At 38.8% G+C, this 21,016-nt stretch overlaps 1 protein-coding gene across 2 annotated transcripts in view; it reads right to left on the bottom strand.

Annotated features, from left to right (window-relative positions):
- Positions 1-21,016, bottom strand: part of CRACR2A (calcium release activated channel regulator 2A) — a 63,451-nt gene that overhangs the window by 29,711 nt on the left and 12,724 nt on the right. For both annotated transcript variants that reach the window (XM_049822274.1, XM_049822275.1), the window contains exons 3-7: positions 18,875-18,986; positions 12,260-12,422; positions 10,587-10,733; positions 3,590-3,680; positions 666-761 (exon numbers count right to left, since the gene is read on the bottom strand). In XM_049822274.1, the coding sequence (XP_049678231.1) occupies positions 666-761; positions 3,590-3,680; positions 10,587-10,733; positions 12,260-12,422; positions 18,875-18,986 (609 nt within the window). The remainder of the gene's footprint in view (positions 1-665; positions 762-3,589; positions 3,681-10,586; positions 10,734-12,259; positions 12,423-18,874; positions 18,987-21,016) is intronic.

The following is a 21,016-nucleotide window of genomic DNA, read 5'->3' as shown; positions in this document are numbered from 1 at the left end:
CTGCTTCCCGAAGCAGGCCATGCATTTTAAGAAGTACAACACATCAGGCTTTAATACAGGAACTTGACAAGCTGTTACCGTTCAAGAGAAGTATGCACTGATATAAAACAGTTATCACAGAGAGATGTATCAGGAGCAGGTTGTTCAGGAGGAAGCACTTCAAGTTCATAGTGCTGAATCGTCCAAAATAAGTAAATGAGTAGCTGGTACAAGCTTTGAGCAAAGGTGGACACTGTAAGACCCAAATCACTGTTTCTCTGCTCTTGAGCTGTCTGGGCATTAAGCCAGTTCCTAACACACTGAAGGCAGTGGAATTCTGTTACGTTTTCATAAAATTAATCTAGTACCTGGGGAGAATACCTGCAGCATTTTTTTTCATTTTATCATATAAAAGGAAAACTGCTTTAGAAATAGAGGGTAACATTTTTCCTAAGCACATGCATCGAAGTCTAGCAGTCGTAACTTCACTTCTAAATGCGTTCAGGTATCTACACTCAGGACACAAAAGCAACAGAGGGTCACAGTCTGGCAGAACCACATCACACCAACTTGCATTTTTGGGACCTAAAATAGTACCTAAAGAAAATCATATGAACAAATAAAAATGATCCTTCAGTTAAAAAATAGATATAAATCAGAGTTAAAAAATAGATACAAATTAATACCCTTTTCTGTTTTTGAACCAATTGTTCCAGTTCTTGTTCTTTTGACAGGAGCTTGCACTCCAGCTCTTGACTGTAGGACTGAAACCTCTCTGTGTCCTGCAAAATTCAAAGAGGAAATGGATTAACAGAACAGCACGATTGCGTCAGCAGGAGGAGACGTAAGGCATCAGGTTTGAAAATAATAGGAAAGCTTTTCACAGTGAACATAATGAGCTACTGATAGAACTCAATTTAGGGATGGTATCTCTCATGAATCTAGACTCTGAGCTTCTATAAACTGGTATAGTCCAGCAACTTCAACAACTGCAGTTGCTACAGGATGTGCTGACTGCACATGAGCAGGTATCAAGTCTACAAAGCAGAAGCAGGTCTTCTGCCTTAGGTATAAGCCTTAGGAGCTTAGCCAACCTAAATCAATGAAGCTAGAATGCATCCTCCCATTTCCAGCTACATATACCCTCATCCTCTTATACACTAGCACTCATGCTCATCGGTTGCAGCAGTGAGCTGTTTCAGAGAGCTATACAAGCAGAAAAAAAACTGCAAAAAAGTGAATAGCTTTCTGCACATTTGGTTTCCTGAACCAGACAACTGCTGACAAAAACAAGTGCTAAGAATGCACTGGATGAAACAACCTGGACAAATTTAAATTATTATAGAGCTATACTGTAACTCACGTACAAGATATCAGGATTGACATGGGTGATACAGGCTACTGACAGACAGCACAGAAACTCATGTTGAAATAAAAGAAACAATACCTGCTACCTTTAAAATCCATCACTAACAACAATTTGTCACAGATGTCCTGCTGGTATAAGCAAGTGATCTGGGCTTCAGGCTCTGTCATTTACTTAGCAACTATATCAACCTGTCCACTAAGTATCCTGCCATCACTGGGAACTCCCAGTCCTATTTGGCATTACTCCTTCAGACACTCCTCAGCTGAGACAAATTGTCAGACCTCCCCTGAGTAAAATTGGGTTCCAGCAGTTCATATCAGCTGAGAATCTGTCCTATTCCTCCACAACAGGCTTCTACTCTCTAAGGTCCCCAGGAAAATTCCTCTAAACAAAAATAAAAGTTCCTGCAAGACAGCAGCAGTTCCTACATGCTTTTCCCCTTCAGCAGTACACGTAACCAAATGCACGTTAACTGGCTTCTTATGTGGAACAATATATATCCAAGTGAAAAAGACTAACTGCCCCTTTTGTACAACCTTCAGTCAGCAGGGTATTAAGTATCGCAAATAGCTACAATTTGTACTTATTTGCATCTTACCAATTTCTTTAAATGTATTCTTCAAGAGCTGCTCTTCACTCAAGCCATAATAATTCTCCTTTTATATGGCATCAATGCATCTCTCCAGGCTGTAAAGTCTTTGTGAGACTTTGCATTAGAGAAAGAATTTAACAGTCAGATCTCCCCAAATCCCAAATTAGTCATGCCAAGAAACAAACCTTCCTGAGTGCCTGACAACCATTAGTGTGAATGCTGACTAAACTGTAAATAGCTTCAGTGGGAAGCTTTAATGAAAAAGCTTGAAAGAAACGGCTTTACCTCAAATATAGAACTAATTAGGAGATCCAACAATCATTGCTAATGGAAAAGTCTTTGTTGTTTTAGGATTTTCAATACAACTTCAGTTGTGGGCTATTAAGAGCATATAAACCACTTCTTCCACAACAACTGCTGTCAGGCAAAGTTGCAAATACTTTTTATCCTTCAGCTGATATACTAACCTTATATAAACGGTTTATCTCATCCACCACTAAAAACTGCTCTCAGCTTGGAATGGAAAAAACTTGACAATTCTAATTCAGGTTCACTACCCTGTGAGGCAAGTGAAAAGACTAATACCTTCGACAGCTGATTAAGGCTCTTTTTGCTCTAACACACTTTATGTCAGGAAACAAAAAATACTTTATATATGTGGATCACAAAAGGATTTTTTAGATATCATATTTAATTGAGAATGGAGGCAATAATTGATGGATATCCACTAGTTTTGGCAACTTTTTGTGTACCATGTGTTGTTTGAAACCATGTATTGGTTTCATTCATACGACTGCTTTCAAGACAACAAAAAGGCATGAGCCAGTAGGTCATGATTGGTCTTCCCAGGCCACCCAGAGAAGCTGTGGAACCTCAATCATTTGCATACTCAAAACTCAACTGGACAAGTCCCTGAGCAATCTGATCTAGTCTGAAAGTCAGGAGTAGCACAGGTGCCTTCCTATCTAAATGATTCTAAGATGACTCTTTCCTGGAGCATACTGGGAATTCTTGTTAGTGTCCTTGTTTTAGGAGAAAAAACAGGACAGAAAAATCCAAAGAAAAGACTATGAAAGCAGTAGAGGAGATTTAAAGGAGACTTCATAAAAATTCCTTGTCAGGTGTTCTGGAAGCACCATGGCAGTGACAAAAGAATCTGACCTATGTTTACTTTGCAAATAGCTGTGGTAGTTTCAGAAATTACCACCGCTTGATTTATCTCTTGTTGTTCTTCAGTGAGAACTTATCCCCTCCCCAAAAGCAGAGACTGCAGAACTCAACAGGATTAGTGTCGCTCTCAACAACCTGAAAGAGCATTTTTCCTAATTGTGACCAGAAGTTGGACCTATAGCAGCATTGATAATACAATGAGGCTGTAGTTCCGTTGACTTTCAACTTTCAGTTTACAGCTGCTACTGTGTGCCAACCACTGAGCACAGGACATCAGTGCTCTTCCCATCCAAAAAGTCACTTAGTTTGAAGCTGCAGAGCCTGGACCAGTACAAAAGTAGCAGTGAGGTAAATGATGGTGGTTTTTTTATTCTGTTGTGAAACACATTTTGTGGGCTTTCAATTCACATGCAGAATGAGTATAAAACCACTGGAAGTGGGAGCAGAATCCATGCCCACAATAACAGAGAGACACTCACTTTCAAAAGAAACTGCTCTTTCTCCTTTTTGATTTGCTGTTCCATTTCCTCATAGAGATGCTGGATTTCTTCATCATAAGCAGCAATTTTCCTAATAAGAGATAAAAGCATACTGAGTGGGTCTTTGTAGCAGTACTTCAAGTCATGGCTCATTATGAGCTAAACCCCACATTTCTGCCTTAACACGAAACTCCAGAGAATGTTCTAGGGTTAAGAAAATAGGAATTTTTGTGCAGGAAAGGTGACAGATTAAGTTTTTATTTTTTTCACATGGAAGGCAAGCTTCAACAGCTCAAAGGCTAATAAAGTACACATCTAACATTTCCATATAAAGCAGCTGTTCATTATACAGTTTTAATGACTAGTAAATCTTAGGTTTAAGGAACAGAGCTTCCTAGTGACAATACTAAGAATTCCAGAGCCCAAGTTTGCCAGTTAAAAGTATTTTCACTGCAGCTTCACGGTTTGTCACTCTGGAACTGCACTGTTCACCATTCAAAAGCATTGAATGAGGTACTTCTATCATGTCTAAGATGGTTTCAGCTAGAACAGACTTATTGAAAGTCCTTCTTGAAAGCTGCCTTACTGCCTTTCTAACAGCTTTACTGAAACAAATTTGAAAAGCCCAGCTGAGGGACAGTAATAAATATGCTGTGCACAAGTGTACCTGACAGTAGAAAAAAAGAAGGACCTACAAAGCTCACTTTTTTCAATAGAATACTGCAATTAATAACCCGGCAGTTTGATACATGAAGGATTACATTGAGCAGATGCTTTGGTTTGGGCAGAAAAAAATTAACTGTTGAAAGGGAATAAGACAGCTGCTTCGTTCTGCTACTATTCTATTCTATTTTCATTAATCCAGAAACTGAAAAGCAAAAATCACTTTGCATCAAACTCAGGGGACATCCTAGAAAGATTTTTATCAGAGATTAATAGGGTCTTTATAAGACACTACTGTATGTTCCCCCACATTCCTCTTTCTAGAGCTGTTCCTTGAGCAATCTGCAGAATGCATCTGTTACAAATAAAGTACATCATCTCCTAGGGCATTCACATCACTAAGAGCAAGACAAGGAATATAAGGTAGAAAAAAAACCCGTTAATATTGTAATCTGGGTATCTACTATTTTTTTTGGTACCAAATACTTTACATATTCTATGTTTTCACTTATTAAAGGCCTGATTCTCTTCTCAGAGCCAAGCAAATTGGAAAGAAACTTCAAAAAATTTACCTAAGCTGAATGAGAAATATCAGAAACAAGTCTTTCTCTCCCCCTTTCAAACATCAGAACACTTGACATTGCCAGTGTGAATTTTCAAGCACATGTAAAAAATGAGGTGGGGGAAGACATTTTCTCAGGCTTTACAGCAGCAATAAACTAATATCAAGCTACACCAACTTGAGTAAAATGATTGCTGTCACTTATATTTTTGTAAACTCTGATTAGGTGAGAAAAGCAGCCCAGACAAGGGTGTTTTCATGTGACTGCAATGCTTCAAATGGAGAGTGCCAGAAAATCCAGAAGCCCTTTTTGCTGACTTAATGCCCCTTAGAGTGTAAAGTCAGGTCATGTTCTGGTCTCAGATTTTATTTTCTTAACACTAAGAAAATGCTTCATAACAAATTAGCACTCAATAGAATTAAATGACACAAATTCATAATAAATTAACAATTATTTAGAAAGCTATGGCAGAGATGCTAAGATCATGTTTAAAAACACTGTATTCATGCAGTATAATGTCACTTTGATCAGGGCTAGATTGACTATGTACTGAAAAACCCCGTAACTTTGCACAGGCAGAACACACTGCACAGCAGTCAGTGTTTCCATGGGAATCATAAAGATTTTCTTTGCTTCTGTGTGACAGGGAGAATAACTTTAGTCCTCTATTATTAAGCTGCTGATTTAGATGTTTCTTTCCTCTTATGTGTTTGGAAGCAAAAGATATGGCAGCACCATCAAGACTACATGCAGGAGGTACCTCTGGATTTAGGAAACTTTTTAGCTGGTCTGGCACATAAGCACATGCCATTTCTGCAGGCTGAATACTCGCCAAGCACTTCATTCATGGCTTACCATTCTTAACTCTGATCAAATTAAACAGAAAGATAAAATAATACCCTGTTATAAGCAAAAGTGTAACACAATTATAAGTAACGTAACCAACAAGCAGTAGAAAAAAATAATCCAATACATTAGCTGGCAAATAATCCCCACAAGCAGTCAGGGGAAAATAGTTAAAGCCATAAAGGCATATCATTGTTACGTGAAAAATGCAAAATGTTTTAATTAAAATCTCTATTCCCCAGGATCATACCATCCAGTTTTACTCCATACGTAATTGTATAATTTCAGCAATATTTGATAATGTGATCCTTCTCTTTCCAGTAATGCTGTGGAATAAACAGAGATGGAGACAGAAGGGAGATGGTGCTGTTGTTGAGCACATTAACCAAAATGGAATGTAACATGAGTTCACTAAGTTCAGATGATGAGCTCACGATCAACACACTCACAAGGGTTTAATTTCTGCCCCTTCATGTAGCTGCAGTGTGAATTGTTTGGGTTTCACAATTGCTGTTCATGCAGTTTGTTGTAATGGCTCTTCTTTCCCCTTAAAAAAATACAGTGATTTGCGCACAATCTCCTGAGATGCTGATTCTCCTGTTCTTTCACCAAAGGTGGACTCTGACACTGTCCTATGCTAAGCCCAATGAGAAGTCAGTTCATCCTTCCCTTCCCGTTTACCCTTACCTTTATCCTTTCTGTTTAAAACTGTTGTTTGAAACACAGTCCACCTTTTTACTAGGTTTGTCTTTCAAATGCAAAGCACAGCAGCAGACAGAGCTAATGGCAGCTGAAGATTTTATCTGCTGTTAGAAGAAAAAGGTTTCTTTCTCATCTGTTTTAAGCTTACTTCCTATTAGTCTTTAATGCACCTTGGTTCTACTGCTAGGGATTTGAAGAACAGTTCTTCGTTCAGCCTAGTCAATGGTCTCATGGCTTTGTAACAGTCTATGGTATCCCACTCCAGCCTTTACCTCCTCACTCAAGAGATCCTACCTTTTAAAAAGAGCTCAGTCAGAATAGCTGTTCCATTCCTTTAACCACTGAGTTGCCATTCTCTGTACCTTTCTTCATTCCACTACAGTCTTCTTGTGTTGCAGAGACCAGAACTTCCCTCAGTACTCAAGAAGTGGGTGCACCAGGATTCTATGTAGTGGCAAAAACATGCTTTGTCATGCTCTCAGTACCCTTCCTGATCATGCACAGCATTCTACTGGGTTTTTTTTGGCTACCATTGCATCCTGAACTGATGATTTCAGGAAGCTCTCTGCAATGACCCCAAGGGGTTTCTCCAGAGTTGTAACTGTCCATTCCAAGTTCAGCATCACGTAAGCATGACTTAAATTATTTTATCTTCCTTACATTTATCTACAGTGAAGTTCATCTACTGCTTTTTTCCCCACTCAATACACTACCCTATTATTTAAAAAACATCACTGCCAAATTTAAAAAGCCATCTAATTTTAAATTAGCACTTTAAATTAAATACAAATACCAGAAAATCAAGGAGAACTAACTTATCCCAGCAAACAAAAATCGTATCCACTGTGTACATGCCAAAAGCAAAATGGATGAATGTATGGAGCTACTAGTCCACACTTCCAGTGCACAGCTTAGCTATTGCTGATTCCAGCACCAGACCAGATATATGTACAATATTTGGTTTGATACATTACCACAGTAAAAGTCTCTCACTTTTGTTTAAATAAAAGGAAATAAAGAAGCAAATTAGTATTTTTAAAAGGAGAGGGTTTAAGCCTCGTATTTTCATCATGCCTTAAAATCTACAAATATAGGCAACAGCTCATCATCAATTCCTTTATGATGACAAAGACCAGTAAGGAGAACACCACCAGCTCTGGGATAAAAAATGTGGCCGTTTGCTCTGTTTTCCTCAAAGTGTATTCAGTTCTGTGTAAAAATGCATCAGCAGTATTTTGGCTGTTGCTCTACTGAACCAGAATTACAGATCACCTAAAAGGAGAAACACACCCATGGTTATATTGGCACAGAATATATCTGATGCACTAATAGACCTCTTAGTGTATCAGGAATATATTTGATATCTTGTTAGGAACCTTTGTTGAAACTCTTTAACTAAGGGATCACATTGGTAGGTTTTAAGTTTCTTCTCCAACAATTGTTTTAACTGCTTAATATAAAACTGAGGTAAGGTTAATATCTGACAAAAATCAGAGTGGGTCAGTTTACCCGAAATGCTAAAGCAGGCCTTTAATGCTAGAAAAAATCACGGCCTGTTACTAAGTAATAAAAACAGTCACACACTAAGCATGCATGGTGCATAATTTACATGTTCAGAGGACAAAAATACTAGTACCTGTAAGACAGTCAGCAGTAGACAGTACAATATGCAAATGTCTTCTTTGAGAGTATTTAAAAGTTACCAACATTTTTTCCGTGGAAAATACCTTACTTGGCATATAGAAGGTTTCTTTAAATATATAGGCTCATATATATATATACACATGCATATACATAAATAAATATCTATAAATAAAAATTCACAGGGAGATCAACTCTATGCCTTTGAGTAACACCCAACAAAGTACCACAAATTTCCTCTATGCTGCATGTTATACATATGTATTATAAACTTATTTGTAAGTTTACTGAGCTCTGTGAGAACAGGTTTGTAAGAGATGTGTTAACACTGGTATAGATTAAGAATTAAAGTGTTGAGATGACTAGGCCTTAGCATGTGTGTATGTTTTCACTAATAAAATTCACTCCTGATAAACTGGATGGGAGAAACAGGATCAGGTTGTCATCTTTCATGTTTGTGTGAATGCTGCTTGTGTTTAGGTGGGTGCCAGTAGAGGCACCGCTTTCTAAGCAGCATCAGTCTGCACAGTCCCCCATGTGTTTGTCTTAAGAATATACGTTCAGCCTCACTACTGGCTGGACCTACAAGTGGGAACAGCAGCAGCTGGACAGGAGGAAACTCCTGGGTCTCTTAGACTACAGGATTCAGGTTCATGAATGAAAATATGCATGTGTGAAAGCTCCAGAAGAAAAGACAAAAAACAGGTATAGAAGAATGGCATGGGTTGACAGCATAGATTGGCAGGGCATAAAGATCTCAGCACATGCACACGAAGGTTCTGAGGGCATCCAGGTTAGAAAAAAACAAACAACTTAAGACAAAAGCACAGCCTACATCTAAGAAAGGGGAAAAAAGGCTGACAGTAGACTGCATTATTGCCTAATCACTCACAGAGGTGAGTTAGGAAGGAAAGATGAAAGATCATATTCATTCTCAGCTTTCAAAGGGTACTATTGTCACCAATCAAGAACAACCCAGGAGACATGATAAGACCTCAATAAGCAACATCCCTTATCTTCTGTGACCCCACAGTAAATCCTGGCCAGTCTATGTGGACACATGCATCTTAGTGCTAATAAGTATGTGAGTATAAAAAAAAAATAAATCACCCCTCTATATGGTCTGTCTTGAGCTTTGCTGTTATTTGTACATAGTTTACAATAAAAGAGGTTATTCATCCCCACTGTTACCAAAGACAGTATTACTCCTCTGATAGTTCTGAATCCTTCCAGCTCTACATTATAAACAAAACAACAAACTATGTGCTGAAATTAGAGGTGTTATCAGGAGCAACAGAAAGAAGAAATGAGCTAAAACTTGGTTTTGCTACAAAGACATAAAAATCCAATGCATTTTTAAGGTGGAGATTTCAGGTCAGTCAGAAGAGTCAGGTAATGGTAATGTACTCCCTGTGCACCTCTGTGCTGATCACAGCTATTCAACGAATTTAGTCATTCAGTTCCCAAAAAACACTGACAAGAGTATGACAAAAAGAAACAAAAACCACAAACCTCTCATCACACATGGTTGTTAATAATCTCTAGTCTAAAAGAGACAGCACAACTATCTCTATGCTGTTTCCAGCTGACTAGCTGTCTGAAGGCTAAAACCACACTTGTAGACTTAGATTAAAATGCTGCTATCAATATAAACCAATTGTCTTTAATAACCATATGTTTTTAGGGTTTTTTTTCCTTCAGAAGCCTTGTCACATTCTCAGAATAGCCAGGAGAGTGCTGAACAAATGAAGTAAATGTTCAGCAATATATTTGCCTTTATTACTTAATCTGTAAGAATCTGAAATTCAGAAGTGACACTTTATAATAAAAATACAGGGGAACTTCAACTATAAGCATCATTTTGCATTCTATTTAGATTTAGCATAAAAAATTTTTCCCCTCTAGATAGCTACATATTAAAGGATGATCTATTAATTTTAGTTCTTATATATTAGTTTTTATATATGCGCTTTATATATTTGTTTATATATATACACACATATTATATATGTTTTTATATATAAAACCAATATATATTGTTTACCATATTTCATATGTTTGTTTTAGATATATATATTTGTTAACTTTCATTTTCACTGGTATCAGTATTTTGTGCTGCTTTAACATCTTAAACCTCTCATTTCTCTGGCCAGTTAATCCAGATTTATAGCTTTTCTGCATGTAATGTTTGCAAAGCACACAGACAATTTACCAGATTTACTGGTAAATCCGACTGTCCTCTGGAATCAAACTGATTAACTAGAAGTGAATTGCTTAATACTGTCTTAGAACTGCAATGCAATAATAAACATCTGCAAAAGAATTTCAATCAACAAAATCTGTTAACTGGAAGAGAAAAGCTAATTTCAGCCAGTTCTGCATTATAAATAATTTTACTGGTACTCTTTATGACTAATAAAATATTATATATAAAACATTATAATAAAATTTTATGTTATGGGAACTCTTGTGATTATAGTCCTTAGTTCTTCACTGAAATACCTTGTTTATTTCAAAGGTTCCAATAGTAGGTAAGATAGTTGTAAAACTACACAAACAGTCCAACAAAGAGAAGTACTAACTTTTTCAGAGCGCATTCCAACTCGTTCTTCTCATTATCAGCTTCTTGGAGCTGGGAAAAAATTCTGACCAGGAACTCTTCAAAATTGGAAAGTAAATGAGGTTCGTCTTTTCTCAGCTGCAACCAAAGCTGCTTCACATCACTCTCACTGAAAGAAGAGATCATAAAGGATTCATTAAGAAAGAACATTCTCAGGCTGCAATAAATGTTCACAGCATCCTAGTGGATGGAGGCTTCAGGGAATCGCTAGTCAGAACACAAAGCTTATTAAAAACAAGGGCTACTTAAGCAGTGCCAGATTTGAAAAGGGTGAGGTGGGTGGGAAATGATGGAAATTGCATTTATTCAAAAAAATGCATCATAAAGTTTGGCCATGCGTGACTGCAGAGAATCACTGCAACTGCTTGTTTAGTGGGTGCCTTGCCAGACAATTCATCTGAACAGGAATGGATAAGAAAGGAGACAGATGACATACACTATATGTACCATCCTGTCACTTCTATTAGAAGTAAAGAAGTTCCCATGAATCTGGGCAGGGTGGGGCAGTGGGAAAGCTAATCAAAAACACTTCCTCATGAGAAACAAATGAGACTTGGTCTCCTAAGTTACTTAGACAAGTTAAATTGCATTTGTACTGCCTTTTTTCATTTTCAACCCATTTTAATTCCACAGTGGGACTGCTACAAAAATCAGAATGTGACATCTTGAAAATTTTGATGTAAAGGTTTACCAGGAGAATGTTTTGTTTCCAAATCTGTTCAGCAGATACTGAAAAAAGATGTTCTACTGTGAATGATAATGTTTTTTTTAATACTTTGCCAAAATTCTCCTGAACAACTTTTGTTTGTTTCTTCCTGATTCATTCTCTTCCATGTGCATTGTAAGTCTGAACCTAGCAAGCAGAGTGCTATATTTAAAGGACAAAACAAGGATAAGGATAGAAAAAGTGGGTGACAAAAATCTCTTCATAATGAAAGCCTTTCAGGATGACTGACAATCAACTCTTTCCTGTAACAGGTATTCAGGTGAAAAGAAGCACTGATGAGCACTTTTATTTCATGGCAAGGATCACTGATGCATTTCTTAAACATTCCTACTCTCTGTCCAGATTCTCTCCCATTTTTGCCCCGTGCTTTTTTTGACCTATAACATTCATTGTGATTGACCAATGAATGTCAGGCCAACACACAAGAAGCTCTTAGAGCAGTTTTTGCAGTAGCATTATCAGAGCAATCACAACATGCAATTATGCACAAAGGGGAGAAAAAGCAGAAAAGGGGGAGAAAATGCTCTTTCTTATGGTTAACTGGTACACTTTAAACACAGCCCTTGCCAAAAAAGCAGTCACCATGCACTGTTTGACTAAAAATCAGTGGCATCTGTGGATATAATTATCTATGTTCAAAACCCATGGTGCATCAGTGGGTTACTGGTACAGCTTTCATATGGCACAAGCACGTTTCATATGCCTGCAACAACATAGCTTTGCTCTTGGAAATTTTGGTTGAATGGCATTTTATCATCTCTGACAACCAAGAAAATTAATTTTTAAAGAATCACTGTGTTACTGAGCAGCCTTGGTTCATGTCATTCACCTTGGATTCCATTAAAATCAAACCCAGAGCTGAATCATAAAAGATTTTACAGTCTATTACTATTGCTGCGAAGACTCACTCATCCAAAACCTTTTTGGCGCCAAGCCGATCCATCAGATTTGAGAACTGGAATTCTTCATCCTCATCATCACTCATGGCCTCTTTGCATTTAAGTGGGCAGGCTGTTTCTGATTGCTGCATCATCTCATTATTCAAAGCAATCTGCCCCAAAAGAAACTGGCCTAAGAATTAGAAATTACACACATTAGCATTTTCAGAACTTACTATAAGAAGCAGTGTCATTGAAGAGCAACATACTAAAGATCAAATTTTACAGTAAATATCATTTGTGAGGGAAACACCTACAGTTCTTTACAAGAAAAGGGAGTATAATGAAACAACAAAAGGACAAGGCATGGCAAGAGGATCCCTGAGTTCTATGCCTGACTTTGTCCCCAGTCTAATGTCTATCCTTCAGTAAATCACTCACCTCAAAATTCACAAACATACTGAAAAAATTCAGACCTCCATGAACAAAAGACAAAACTGCAGCAACAAACACTTTATAAATGTTGTGGCCTTATTTCTTGATATGCTTAAACAGAAGTTAGAAATCTAAAATAACCACAGCATTGCTATTGATAAAATGTACCTCCTATTTTAACATTCCTTTTAGTGCATGACCAAAGGCACACCTCAAATTCCTGTATAAACTGCATATAGAAAGCTATACTTTATTAACACTATTTCCCTCCATTTGACTCACTCACCTGACCCCTACAGCAGTTTCTTCCAACTATTTGGGTTATTTCTATTAATAACAGAAAGACTGCATCATGGAGATGTGATGGGATGGCTCCCATGACTGGAGTGTTGCAATGGAGGTGTTGCCTCAAGTCTTCAAAAGACTGATTAACAATTAAGAAGGCAGCGATAGTTTAAGGAAAAAAAACCTAAAACATGAGAATGTTTGCTATTCAAGGACTGTTCATATTATGTGTACTCAAGGTAAAGCTTATCTAGTTTTAAGATTCTGCTTACAATAGAGGATGCCTGAAGAGTCACAGACTTCCTAATTAAGGGCATACATCCTCTTTCCGCATTCAGAAGGGGTATTCTTCCCCAAACGACACCGAAGACCGCCAGAGACCACCGCACAGGCTTAGAAGACTCTGGGATGATTGCTCAAGAGAACAACATGTCATCCTTGCTCAACATAATGAATATGCAATAGTTAGGCGGAACATATGCATTAGATAGGCATGGTGTTTTAACTGTAGCGTGTAAGTATGGATTGAAAACCACAGTAGGTGCGCTTGATTTGTGGAAATCTTCCACCCTGCACCCTGCGCAGAATAAAGCAATGCCTCCTCTCTAAACATACTTTGTGTGTTTCAGGAGTTACTTTCTGATCAGGTAACAGAAGGATACAGGCTCTTTAGGAAGGACAGAAATGGAAGACGAGGAGGGGGAGTTGCAGCTGGAATGCATGGGGCTCTATGAGAGGACAGAAAAGGAGCTGATGGAGAGCTTATGGGTTAGGATTAAAGAGAGAACAGGCAAAGGGCACAGTATAGTGGGTGTCTGCTACAGGCCACCTGACCAGAAGAACAAGTGGATAAGGCCTTCTACAGACAGATAGGAACTGCCCCACGTTCACAGGCCCTGGTCCTCATGGGGAACTTCAACCACCCTGACATCTGTTGGAGGGACAACGCAGCAGGACATAAGCAAACCAGGAGGTTCCTGGAGTTCATTGATGATAACTTCCCCCTCCAAGGGATAGAAGAGCCAATGGAGAGGTGCTCTGCTGGACCTCATACACACCAACAAGTAAGGTCTTGTTGGGAATGTGAAAGTCAAAAGAAAACCTTGGCTGCATTGACCATGAGATGATAGATTTCAGGATCTGGAGGGCAGGGAGGAGAGTGATAAGCAAGCTCACAACCCTGGACTTCAGGAGAGCAGACTTCGGCCTCTTCAAAGATCTGCTTGGAAGACTCCCTTGGGATAAGGCCCTTGAGGGAAAAGGGGCCCAAGAAAGGTGGTTAATATTTAAGGATCACCTCCTCCAAGTTCAAGAGAGCTCCATCCCAATGAATAAGAAGCCAGGCAAAAATGCCAAGAGGCCTGCATGGATGAACAAGGAGCTCCTGGCCAAACTCAAACACAAAAAGAAAGCACATAGAGCGCGGAAGCAAGGACTGGTAACCTGGGAGGGACACAGAAACATTGTCTGGGCAATCAGCAATGAAGTTAGGAAAGCTAAACACCAAACAGAACTGCACCTGGACAAGGATGTTAAAAAAAAAAAAAAAAAAAAAAAAAAAGGCTTCTCTAAGTACTTAGGAGACAAAAGGAAGACTAGGGAAAATGTGTCCCTCAGTGAGATGAGGGACTTGGATACACAGGATATGGAAAAGGCAAAAGTACTGAATGCCTGCTTTGCCTCAGTCTTTGCTAGCAAGACTGGCCTTCAGGAATCCCAAGTCCCAGAGATCAGAGAGAAAGGCTGGAGCAAGGAAGACGTACACTTGGTGGAAGAGGATCAACCAGGTCAGGGAATACTTAAGTAAACTGGACATATATAATTCTGTGGGCCCTTATGGGAGGCACTCAGGAGTGCTGAGGGATGTGGCAGATGTCACTGTGAGGCCACTCTTGATAATCTTAGATTGATCATGGTGACTGGGAGAAGTGCCTGAAGACTGGAGGAAAACAAATGTCACTCCAATCTTCAAGAAGGGTGAGAAAGAAGACCCAGGGAATCACAGGCTAGTCAGCCTAACCTTGATCCCTGGAAAGGTGGTGGAGCACCTAATCCTGCAAACCATTTCCAGACACGTTAAGGATGAGAAAATTATCAGGAGTAGTTAGCACAGATTCACCAAGGGGAAGTCATGCTTGACCAAACTGATAAACTTCTATGATGAAATGACTGGCCTGGTAGATGAGGGGAGAGCTGTGGATATTGTCTACCTGGACTTGAGTAAGGCCTCCAACGAGATCCTTATAGAGAAGCTGTTGATATACAGGCTGGATGAGCATTCAGTGAGGTGGATTGAAAAGTGGCTGAATGGCTGGGCTCAGACGGTGGTGATCAGTAGTGCAAAGTCTAGTTGGAGGCCAGTGACTAGCAAGTACCCCAGGGATCAATACTGGATCCAGTCCGATTTAACATCTTCATTAATGACGTGGATGATGGGGCAGAGTGCACCCTCAGCAAGTTTGCAGATGACACCAAACCAGGAGGAGTGGCTGATACACCAGGAGTTTGTGTGGCCATCTAGAGGGACCTCAACAGTCTGGAGAAATGGGCTGACAGGAATCTCATGAAGTTCAAGAAGGCAAGGTCCTGCACCTGGGGAGGAACAACCCCATGCACCAGTATGTGCTGGGAGCCACCCATCTGGAAAGCAGCTTGGCAGAAAAGGAGCTGGGTATCCTGGTGGACACCAGGTTGAACAGGACCCAGCAATGTGCCCTTGCTGCAAAGAAGGCTGATGGTATCCTCAGCTGCATTAGACAGAGTATTGGCAGCAGGTTGAGGAAAGTGATCCTTCCCCTTTATTCAGCACTGGGGAGGCCACGCCTGGAGTTCTGGGTCCAGTTCAGGGCTTCCCAGTACAAAAGAGACATGGACATACTGGAGAGGGTCCAACAAAGGGCCAAGAAGATGATTAAGGGTCTGGAGTATCCTTCATATGAGGAAAGGCTGAGAGAGCTGGGAATGTTTAGCCTAGAGACGAGACGGCTCAGGGATACAATCAATGTATGTAAATACCTGAAGGGAGGGTGCAGAGAGGATGGAGCCAGGCTCTTTTCTGTGGTGGTGCCCAGTGACAGTACAGAGGCAATGGGCACAGACAGAAACACAGGAGGTTCCATCTGAACATCAGGAAACACTTTTTTACTGTGAGGATGACTGAGCACCGGCACAGGTTGCCCAGGGAGGTTGCAGAGTCTCCCTCCTTGGAGATACTCAAAAGCCATCTGGACATTGCCCTGAGCAACTGGCCTGAGGTGTCCCTGCTTGAGCAGGGGGGGTTGGACCAGATCACCTCCAGAGGTCCCTTCCAACCTCAACCATTTTGTGATGCTGACATTCCTGGCTATTGACACCCCATCATAGTCATGAAAGACTTTAAGGAAAGTCATGAGACTTTCTCAACAATTTTTCACTAGCCAACAACACATGATGTTACCTTGTATTTGCTCTAGTAAGTGCTGAGAACACCATATAAGAACTGATTAGAAGAAATAACCATGGATTGACAAATGAGTTGATTCAGTTTAAATTAAACATGAGGCTAAGCAAGAATAGGTATTACTGAAGTCAACTGGTCTGAAGGGTTCAAGTAAATTAACAAACAGGTGAAGCTTGAAACTATCTTAGAATCAAAAGTGCAAAACTATCTGAACTCATATCTCAAAGTGGGAGGGTGTGGAGGGGACATGTATGTAGAAAAGATCTGACTGTATCCAGATCTGACTGTATCAATATTGACCTCAAAAAAGAGGTAAGCTGAGGTCCTACAATTAATACAATGGCCAAAAAAAAGAAAGTTACAACTTGGAGATAAAAAGGATATAAATACAGACAAGAGACCCAAAAACATTGTGACCTGCAAAAAATACTAAACCAAACAGCTACAAGGCTTTTTAGCTACATCCATAAAAAGAAATGAAGAAAGAAGTACAGTAGCTGTATAGCGAGAATGCAAAAGTGAAATTGCCACGTGAACAATCAATGCACTTGTGCTCCGTTGGTGAAGACCAGATACATTCCATCAAATTCTAAATGTGCCAGCTATTATATTTGAACATTTGCAAGTCAGAATTTTTAAGGAATCTAGGCAAAAAGGGTATTGTGATTTTCTGCAGAGGATCTTTGGTTATATTCTAAATTCTAGCACAGAGGTTATCATCGACCCAAGGAAACAGAAATACGGGTGTGGTTTTGTGGTTTTATGAACTCTATCTCGCATTTTTTCTCATAGCTCCCAACAGCGTATGTTGATAACAGAGACAATAGATTATGTTGCAAAAAGAAGTTACAGTAAATTTCAGATTTGCTACCATTTAGAAATATGAACAGGATTCTCCCATGCTAATTGGTGCAGTACAAGTTTTATCCAGACACTACTCTGCTTTCTCCAGTCTCTAGTTTTCTAAAGTAGCCTTTATCTTGTATAGCTTCTGCTTCTACTAGGAACGCCAACATCATCACCAAATGTACATAGCCAAATGTATGATTACGTAGCCTGGATCCCTAGAAAATACCTGTCAATCCTGTGTAGCAGGTTAAAACGTAGCATGCTTTACACTGTCCATCCTTATGTTTTACATGAGTCCTACACATAGGTGCCACAGAAGGCAGTACCCTGTCTGTGGCAGTCTGTGTAGCCTGCTGTGCCCATGTCCTTTGTGTGTCTGTGCGTGTGCATGTGTGGGTGTCTCTGGGATACACGGTTAATTTCACTACCAGTTGAACGTGCAATCAGGAAAGCAGTGGCCACATCCATCTGGGTCTCTGGACTGGGCTCCAGCAGCTGGGCAGGAGGAATTCCCAGGCTCTGGAGCTGCTGGAGATGACAGTCACTTACAACCTCCCTTGACACAAAACTTTGGTTTTACAGGGACTACTTATGAAAATAATCTTCATTTAACTAAGAAACGTGTATAATTTACTTATGAAAAGTAAAGCAATAATACATTATTTCATTTCTCAATAATGGCAATTTGCAGATTAAAACACACTCTTTATTAAGATACTTGATCTAGCTCTAAAATGGGAGAGGTGGGACATGAGAGAATTAAAATTTCAAATGATTGACGATTTGCAAACAAAAATGAAGGTCCTATTTGCTGGGCCTATACATAGTGTTTAAATGGAGATTTAACATTACAATTCACACAGAGAAGAGATTCCATTTTCTAGAGAAAATGCTTAAACCTGATGCTTATAGTCAGCAGAGCTAAAATTTAATTGCAAAATTGATTCTGCGTAAACAACCAAACACAGCCTCACTAACATTGTCATCTTATCTGGAACTTCATGGTTGGGAAGAAAACAATGCTTTCACAAACACAGAGAACATGACAGTAAGACCGCAAAGCAGGCAGTTACAAAGAACTTATCAGCTCCCATCATGCAGTAATAATAATTGCCTCATCCTGTTTTGTTTTGAAATGAATTAACATCACTTGAAGGATTAATTTGTTTTAGAAAACATTCCCACAGCTATAACGATAGTGGTTATTAACACATTTTCAACATTGTCTTACATTAATCTTAGAGATAATCTTAATTATCTCTCACGTCTTATGACCTGTTACAAAATAAAACACAAGATTTTTTTTTCCCCTCAAGGGAAATTTTCCAAAATTTGTTCATAGATGTACTCCACGGCTTAAAACTGGTGATATTCAGATGGTTACATCATATGTCTCATATTGTGCCATGGCTTGCCATTGTACACAGGAGAGAAAGACCCTGGAGCCCTTTGTCTATTTATTGACATAATTTGACCACTTCTTCATCTGTCACATATATCTGCTATATCTAGGGAATAGTTTGTCTCTCTGTGTGCATCCTTAAGTGTACTGTTAAGATAAAAATGCTGCTTTATTGATGTGGAGAGTATAGAATATGAATAAAGCTCTATACAGGAGACATGCTTTCCAAACTCACTGAAGCCTGTGGTGAACTCTTTTGGGGTAAGTGAGCCGTTGCCATCAGCATCCAATGTAACAAAAACTTTTTCAAGCTCTTCCAGGCTAAGAGGTAACTCAGGATGCAGTCTCTGGAATGACAAAACATACAGCAACTTTACCCACTACTACAGAATGAAAGGAAGACTAGATCCTACAGAACATCCTAATGCAGAAGGATAGGTCCTTTTGTTTACCAGAGTGAAAATTCAAATACATCACAGAGTAAAACAACATTGGCTGAGGGAGATTTGCTTTTCTGACCTCATTATTTGCCTTCATGAATCCTTTACAACAAAGCAGTGAGAACAATCTCCTTGTGACACAGATTCCAATCACACAGGCAAGAGGTATAACTTGAGGTGGAGTCTCAGCATCCTGGTGAAATGGCCTGATTATATTGGTGAAATGCCTTATCATGCAGCTGGACAAACTTAGCAGCGGAACTGTATGCCTAGTTCCTTCCACATCACGAGATCAAGCAAGAGACTCTCTAAAGAAGACCATTATAAGAGGGTATGCTGTCCTAATTAAAGCTGCTTTAAAATGTGTAAGTAAATAAATAAACAAAGCTAAGAAGGCTGCATGGTCCAAGGAGCAAACCTGCTGCTCCTGTAATGAGTTAAATGTAGTTCATGACTGTCTACTTCTGACATGCAGTATGCTTACACCAAAAAAGACAAAACTTCATGAAACCAGCTCCACAAAATCACTTATTTTTTTCCTGAGAATCTAAAGACAAGCATAAAAGAAAAAAAAAAAATATTTCTTTAAATCTGGCCCTGATGGTTTTACTGTAATGCTTTTACTCTGCTAAATAAAAAGACAGAGGTCAAATAGCTAAGAGCAAGATCTGAGCCCAGTTCTGCCACACAAATTAAAACAAAACATTTTGCAACACTAATTCTCATTATTCATGATAATCTCAAGGCCCAAAGTGCAAAGCTGTGGTTTCACGTCTCAGGTGGAATTTGCTTTCTTGCAATATCAGAAAACCTCTTGTTTGTTTGAAAGTTGAGCACACTTGATATTTTGAAATGGAATGAAAAATTCCAAATAAACAATATTAACATAATCTCAAAATAAACAGCATGATATCATCAGGGAGGACTAAACCTTTAATATAATTACTATATTATAGACACATCAGAAAACTTTGTTCTCAAGATCTGTTCCACTGAAGTTAATTGGATTTTAGATACTTGGTGGTTTTTAGATACTCAGCACTCCCTGTTGAAAATCACGCCTCATATCACACGACTAAAGATTAAAAAGCTTAACATTAGCATCTTGTATTTGAAGCAATGGTTCATTAATGGTAAGTAGTACTGAACTAACAGCAGGATGCAAAAGTGATCAACGCTTGGTACCTTTTAAGGAAAAAACCTGATTTACTTCATTGATTTATATCCTTGCTACAGGGAGTGAACATCATGAAAAGTGCAAAGTCAACTATACTGATTTCAAACTCACATTTGCAAAACAGGGATTCTAGTTAACTAGTCATTCTAATCAAGCATAATGAATAACTGTAAGAGTATGTGTCTCAGGTACAGTTATTCAGTATAAAACACTATTATATCATATATTAATAAAATAATGGGTACCAAATCCATTAGAAAACACTGCAGATTACTGTCACTGGTGTTTACATAAATCTCTATTAATCCACTACTGAATTACAAGGGAGATGGGACAATGAGAAAGCTATCACTGGCTTCAAAGAATCAGGGTTTCTGAATCACTGGAATGGATGTAAAAGAATTCCGTTCATAATTTTTATTCACTGTCACTAAATTACTGTGAAGTCAAATGGAGGAGATGGGTCTCATGCCAGTTTTTTTGTCAATGGAACTGCATTGATTTCAGCTGAATTACTCTTGATTTCCTACAGTGTTGAGTGGAATAAGGATAATCCAGTATCTTCAAAAGGTCTGTATTTGTTAATACAAAGAAACATCTCCTCAAGTGTTCTGAGCACCCTTATTTCTGTATTTAAATAGACACTTAGATACATACTGACATTGGCAAATATGGTAAACAAATACTCATGATGAAATAGAAGAAATTTACTTTATCTGTTCTTTGCAACCCTTTTGCTACTGCATTTTTTGCAACATTT

This window comes from Accipiter gentilis, chromosome 18 (assembly GCF_929443795.1).
Source record: "Accipiter gentilis chromosome 18, bAccGen1.1, whole genome shotgun sequence".
NCBI lineage: Eukaryota > Metazoa > Chordata > Aves > Accipitriformes > Accipitridae > Astur > Astur gentilis.
Note: the sequence above shows the minus strand (reverse complement) of the source record. Positions and strands in the feature narration are given on the sequence as shown.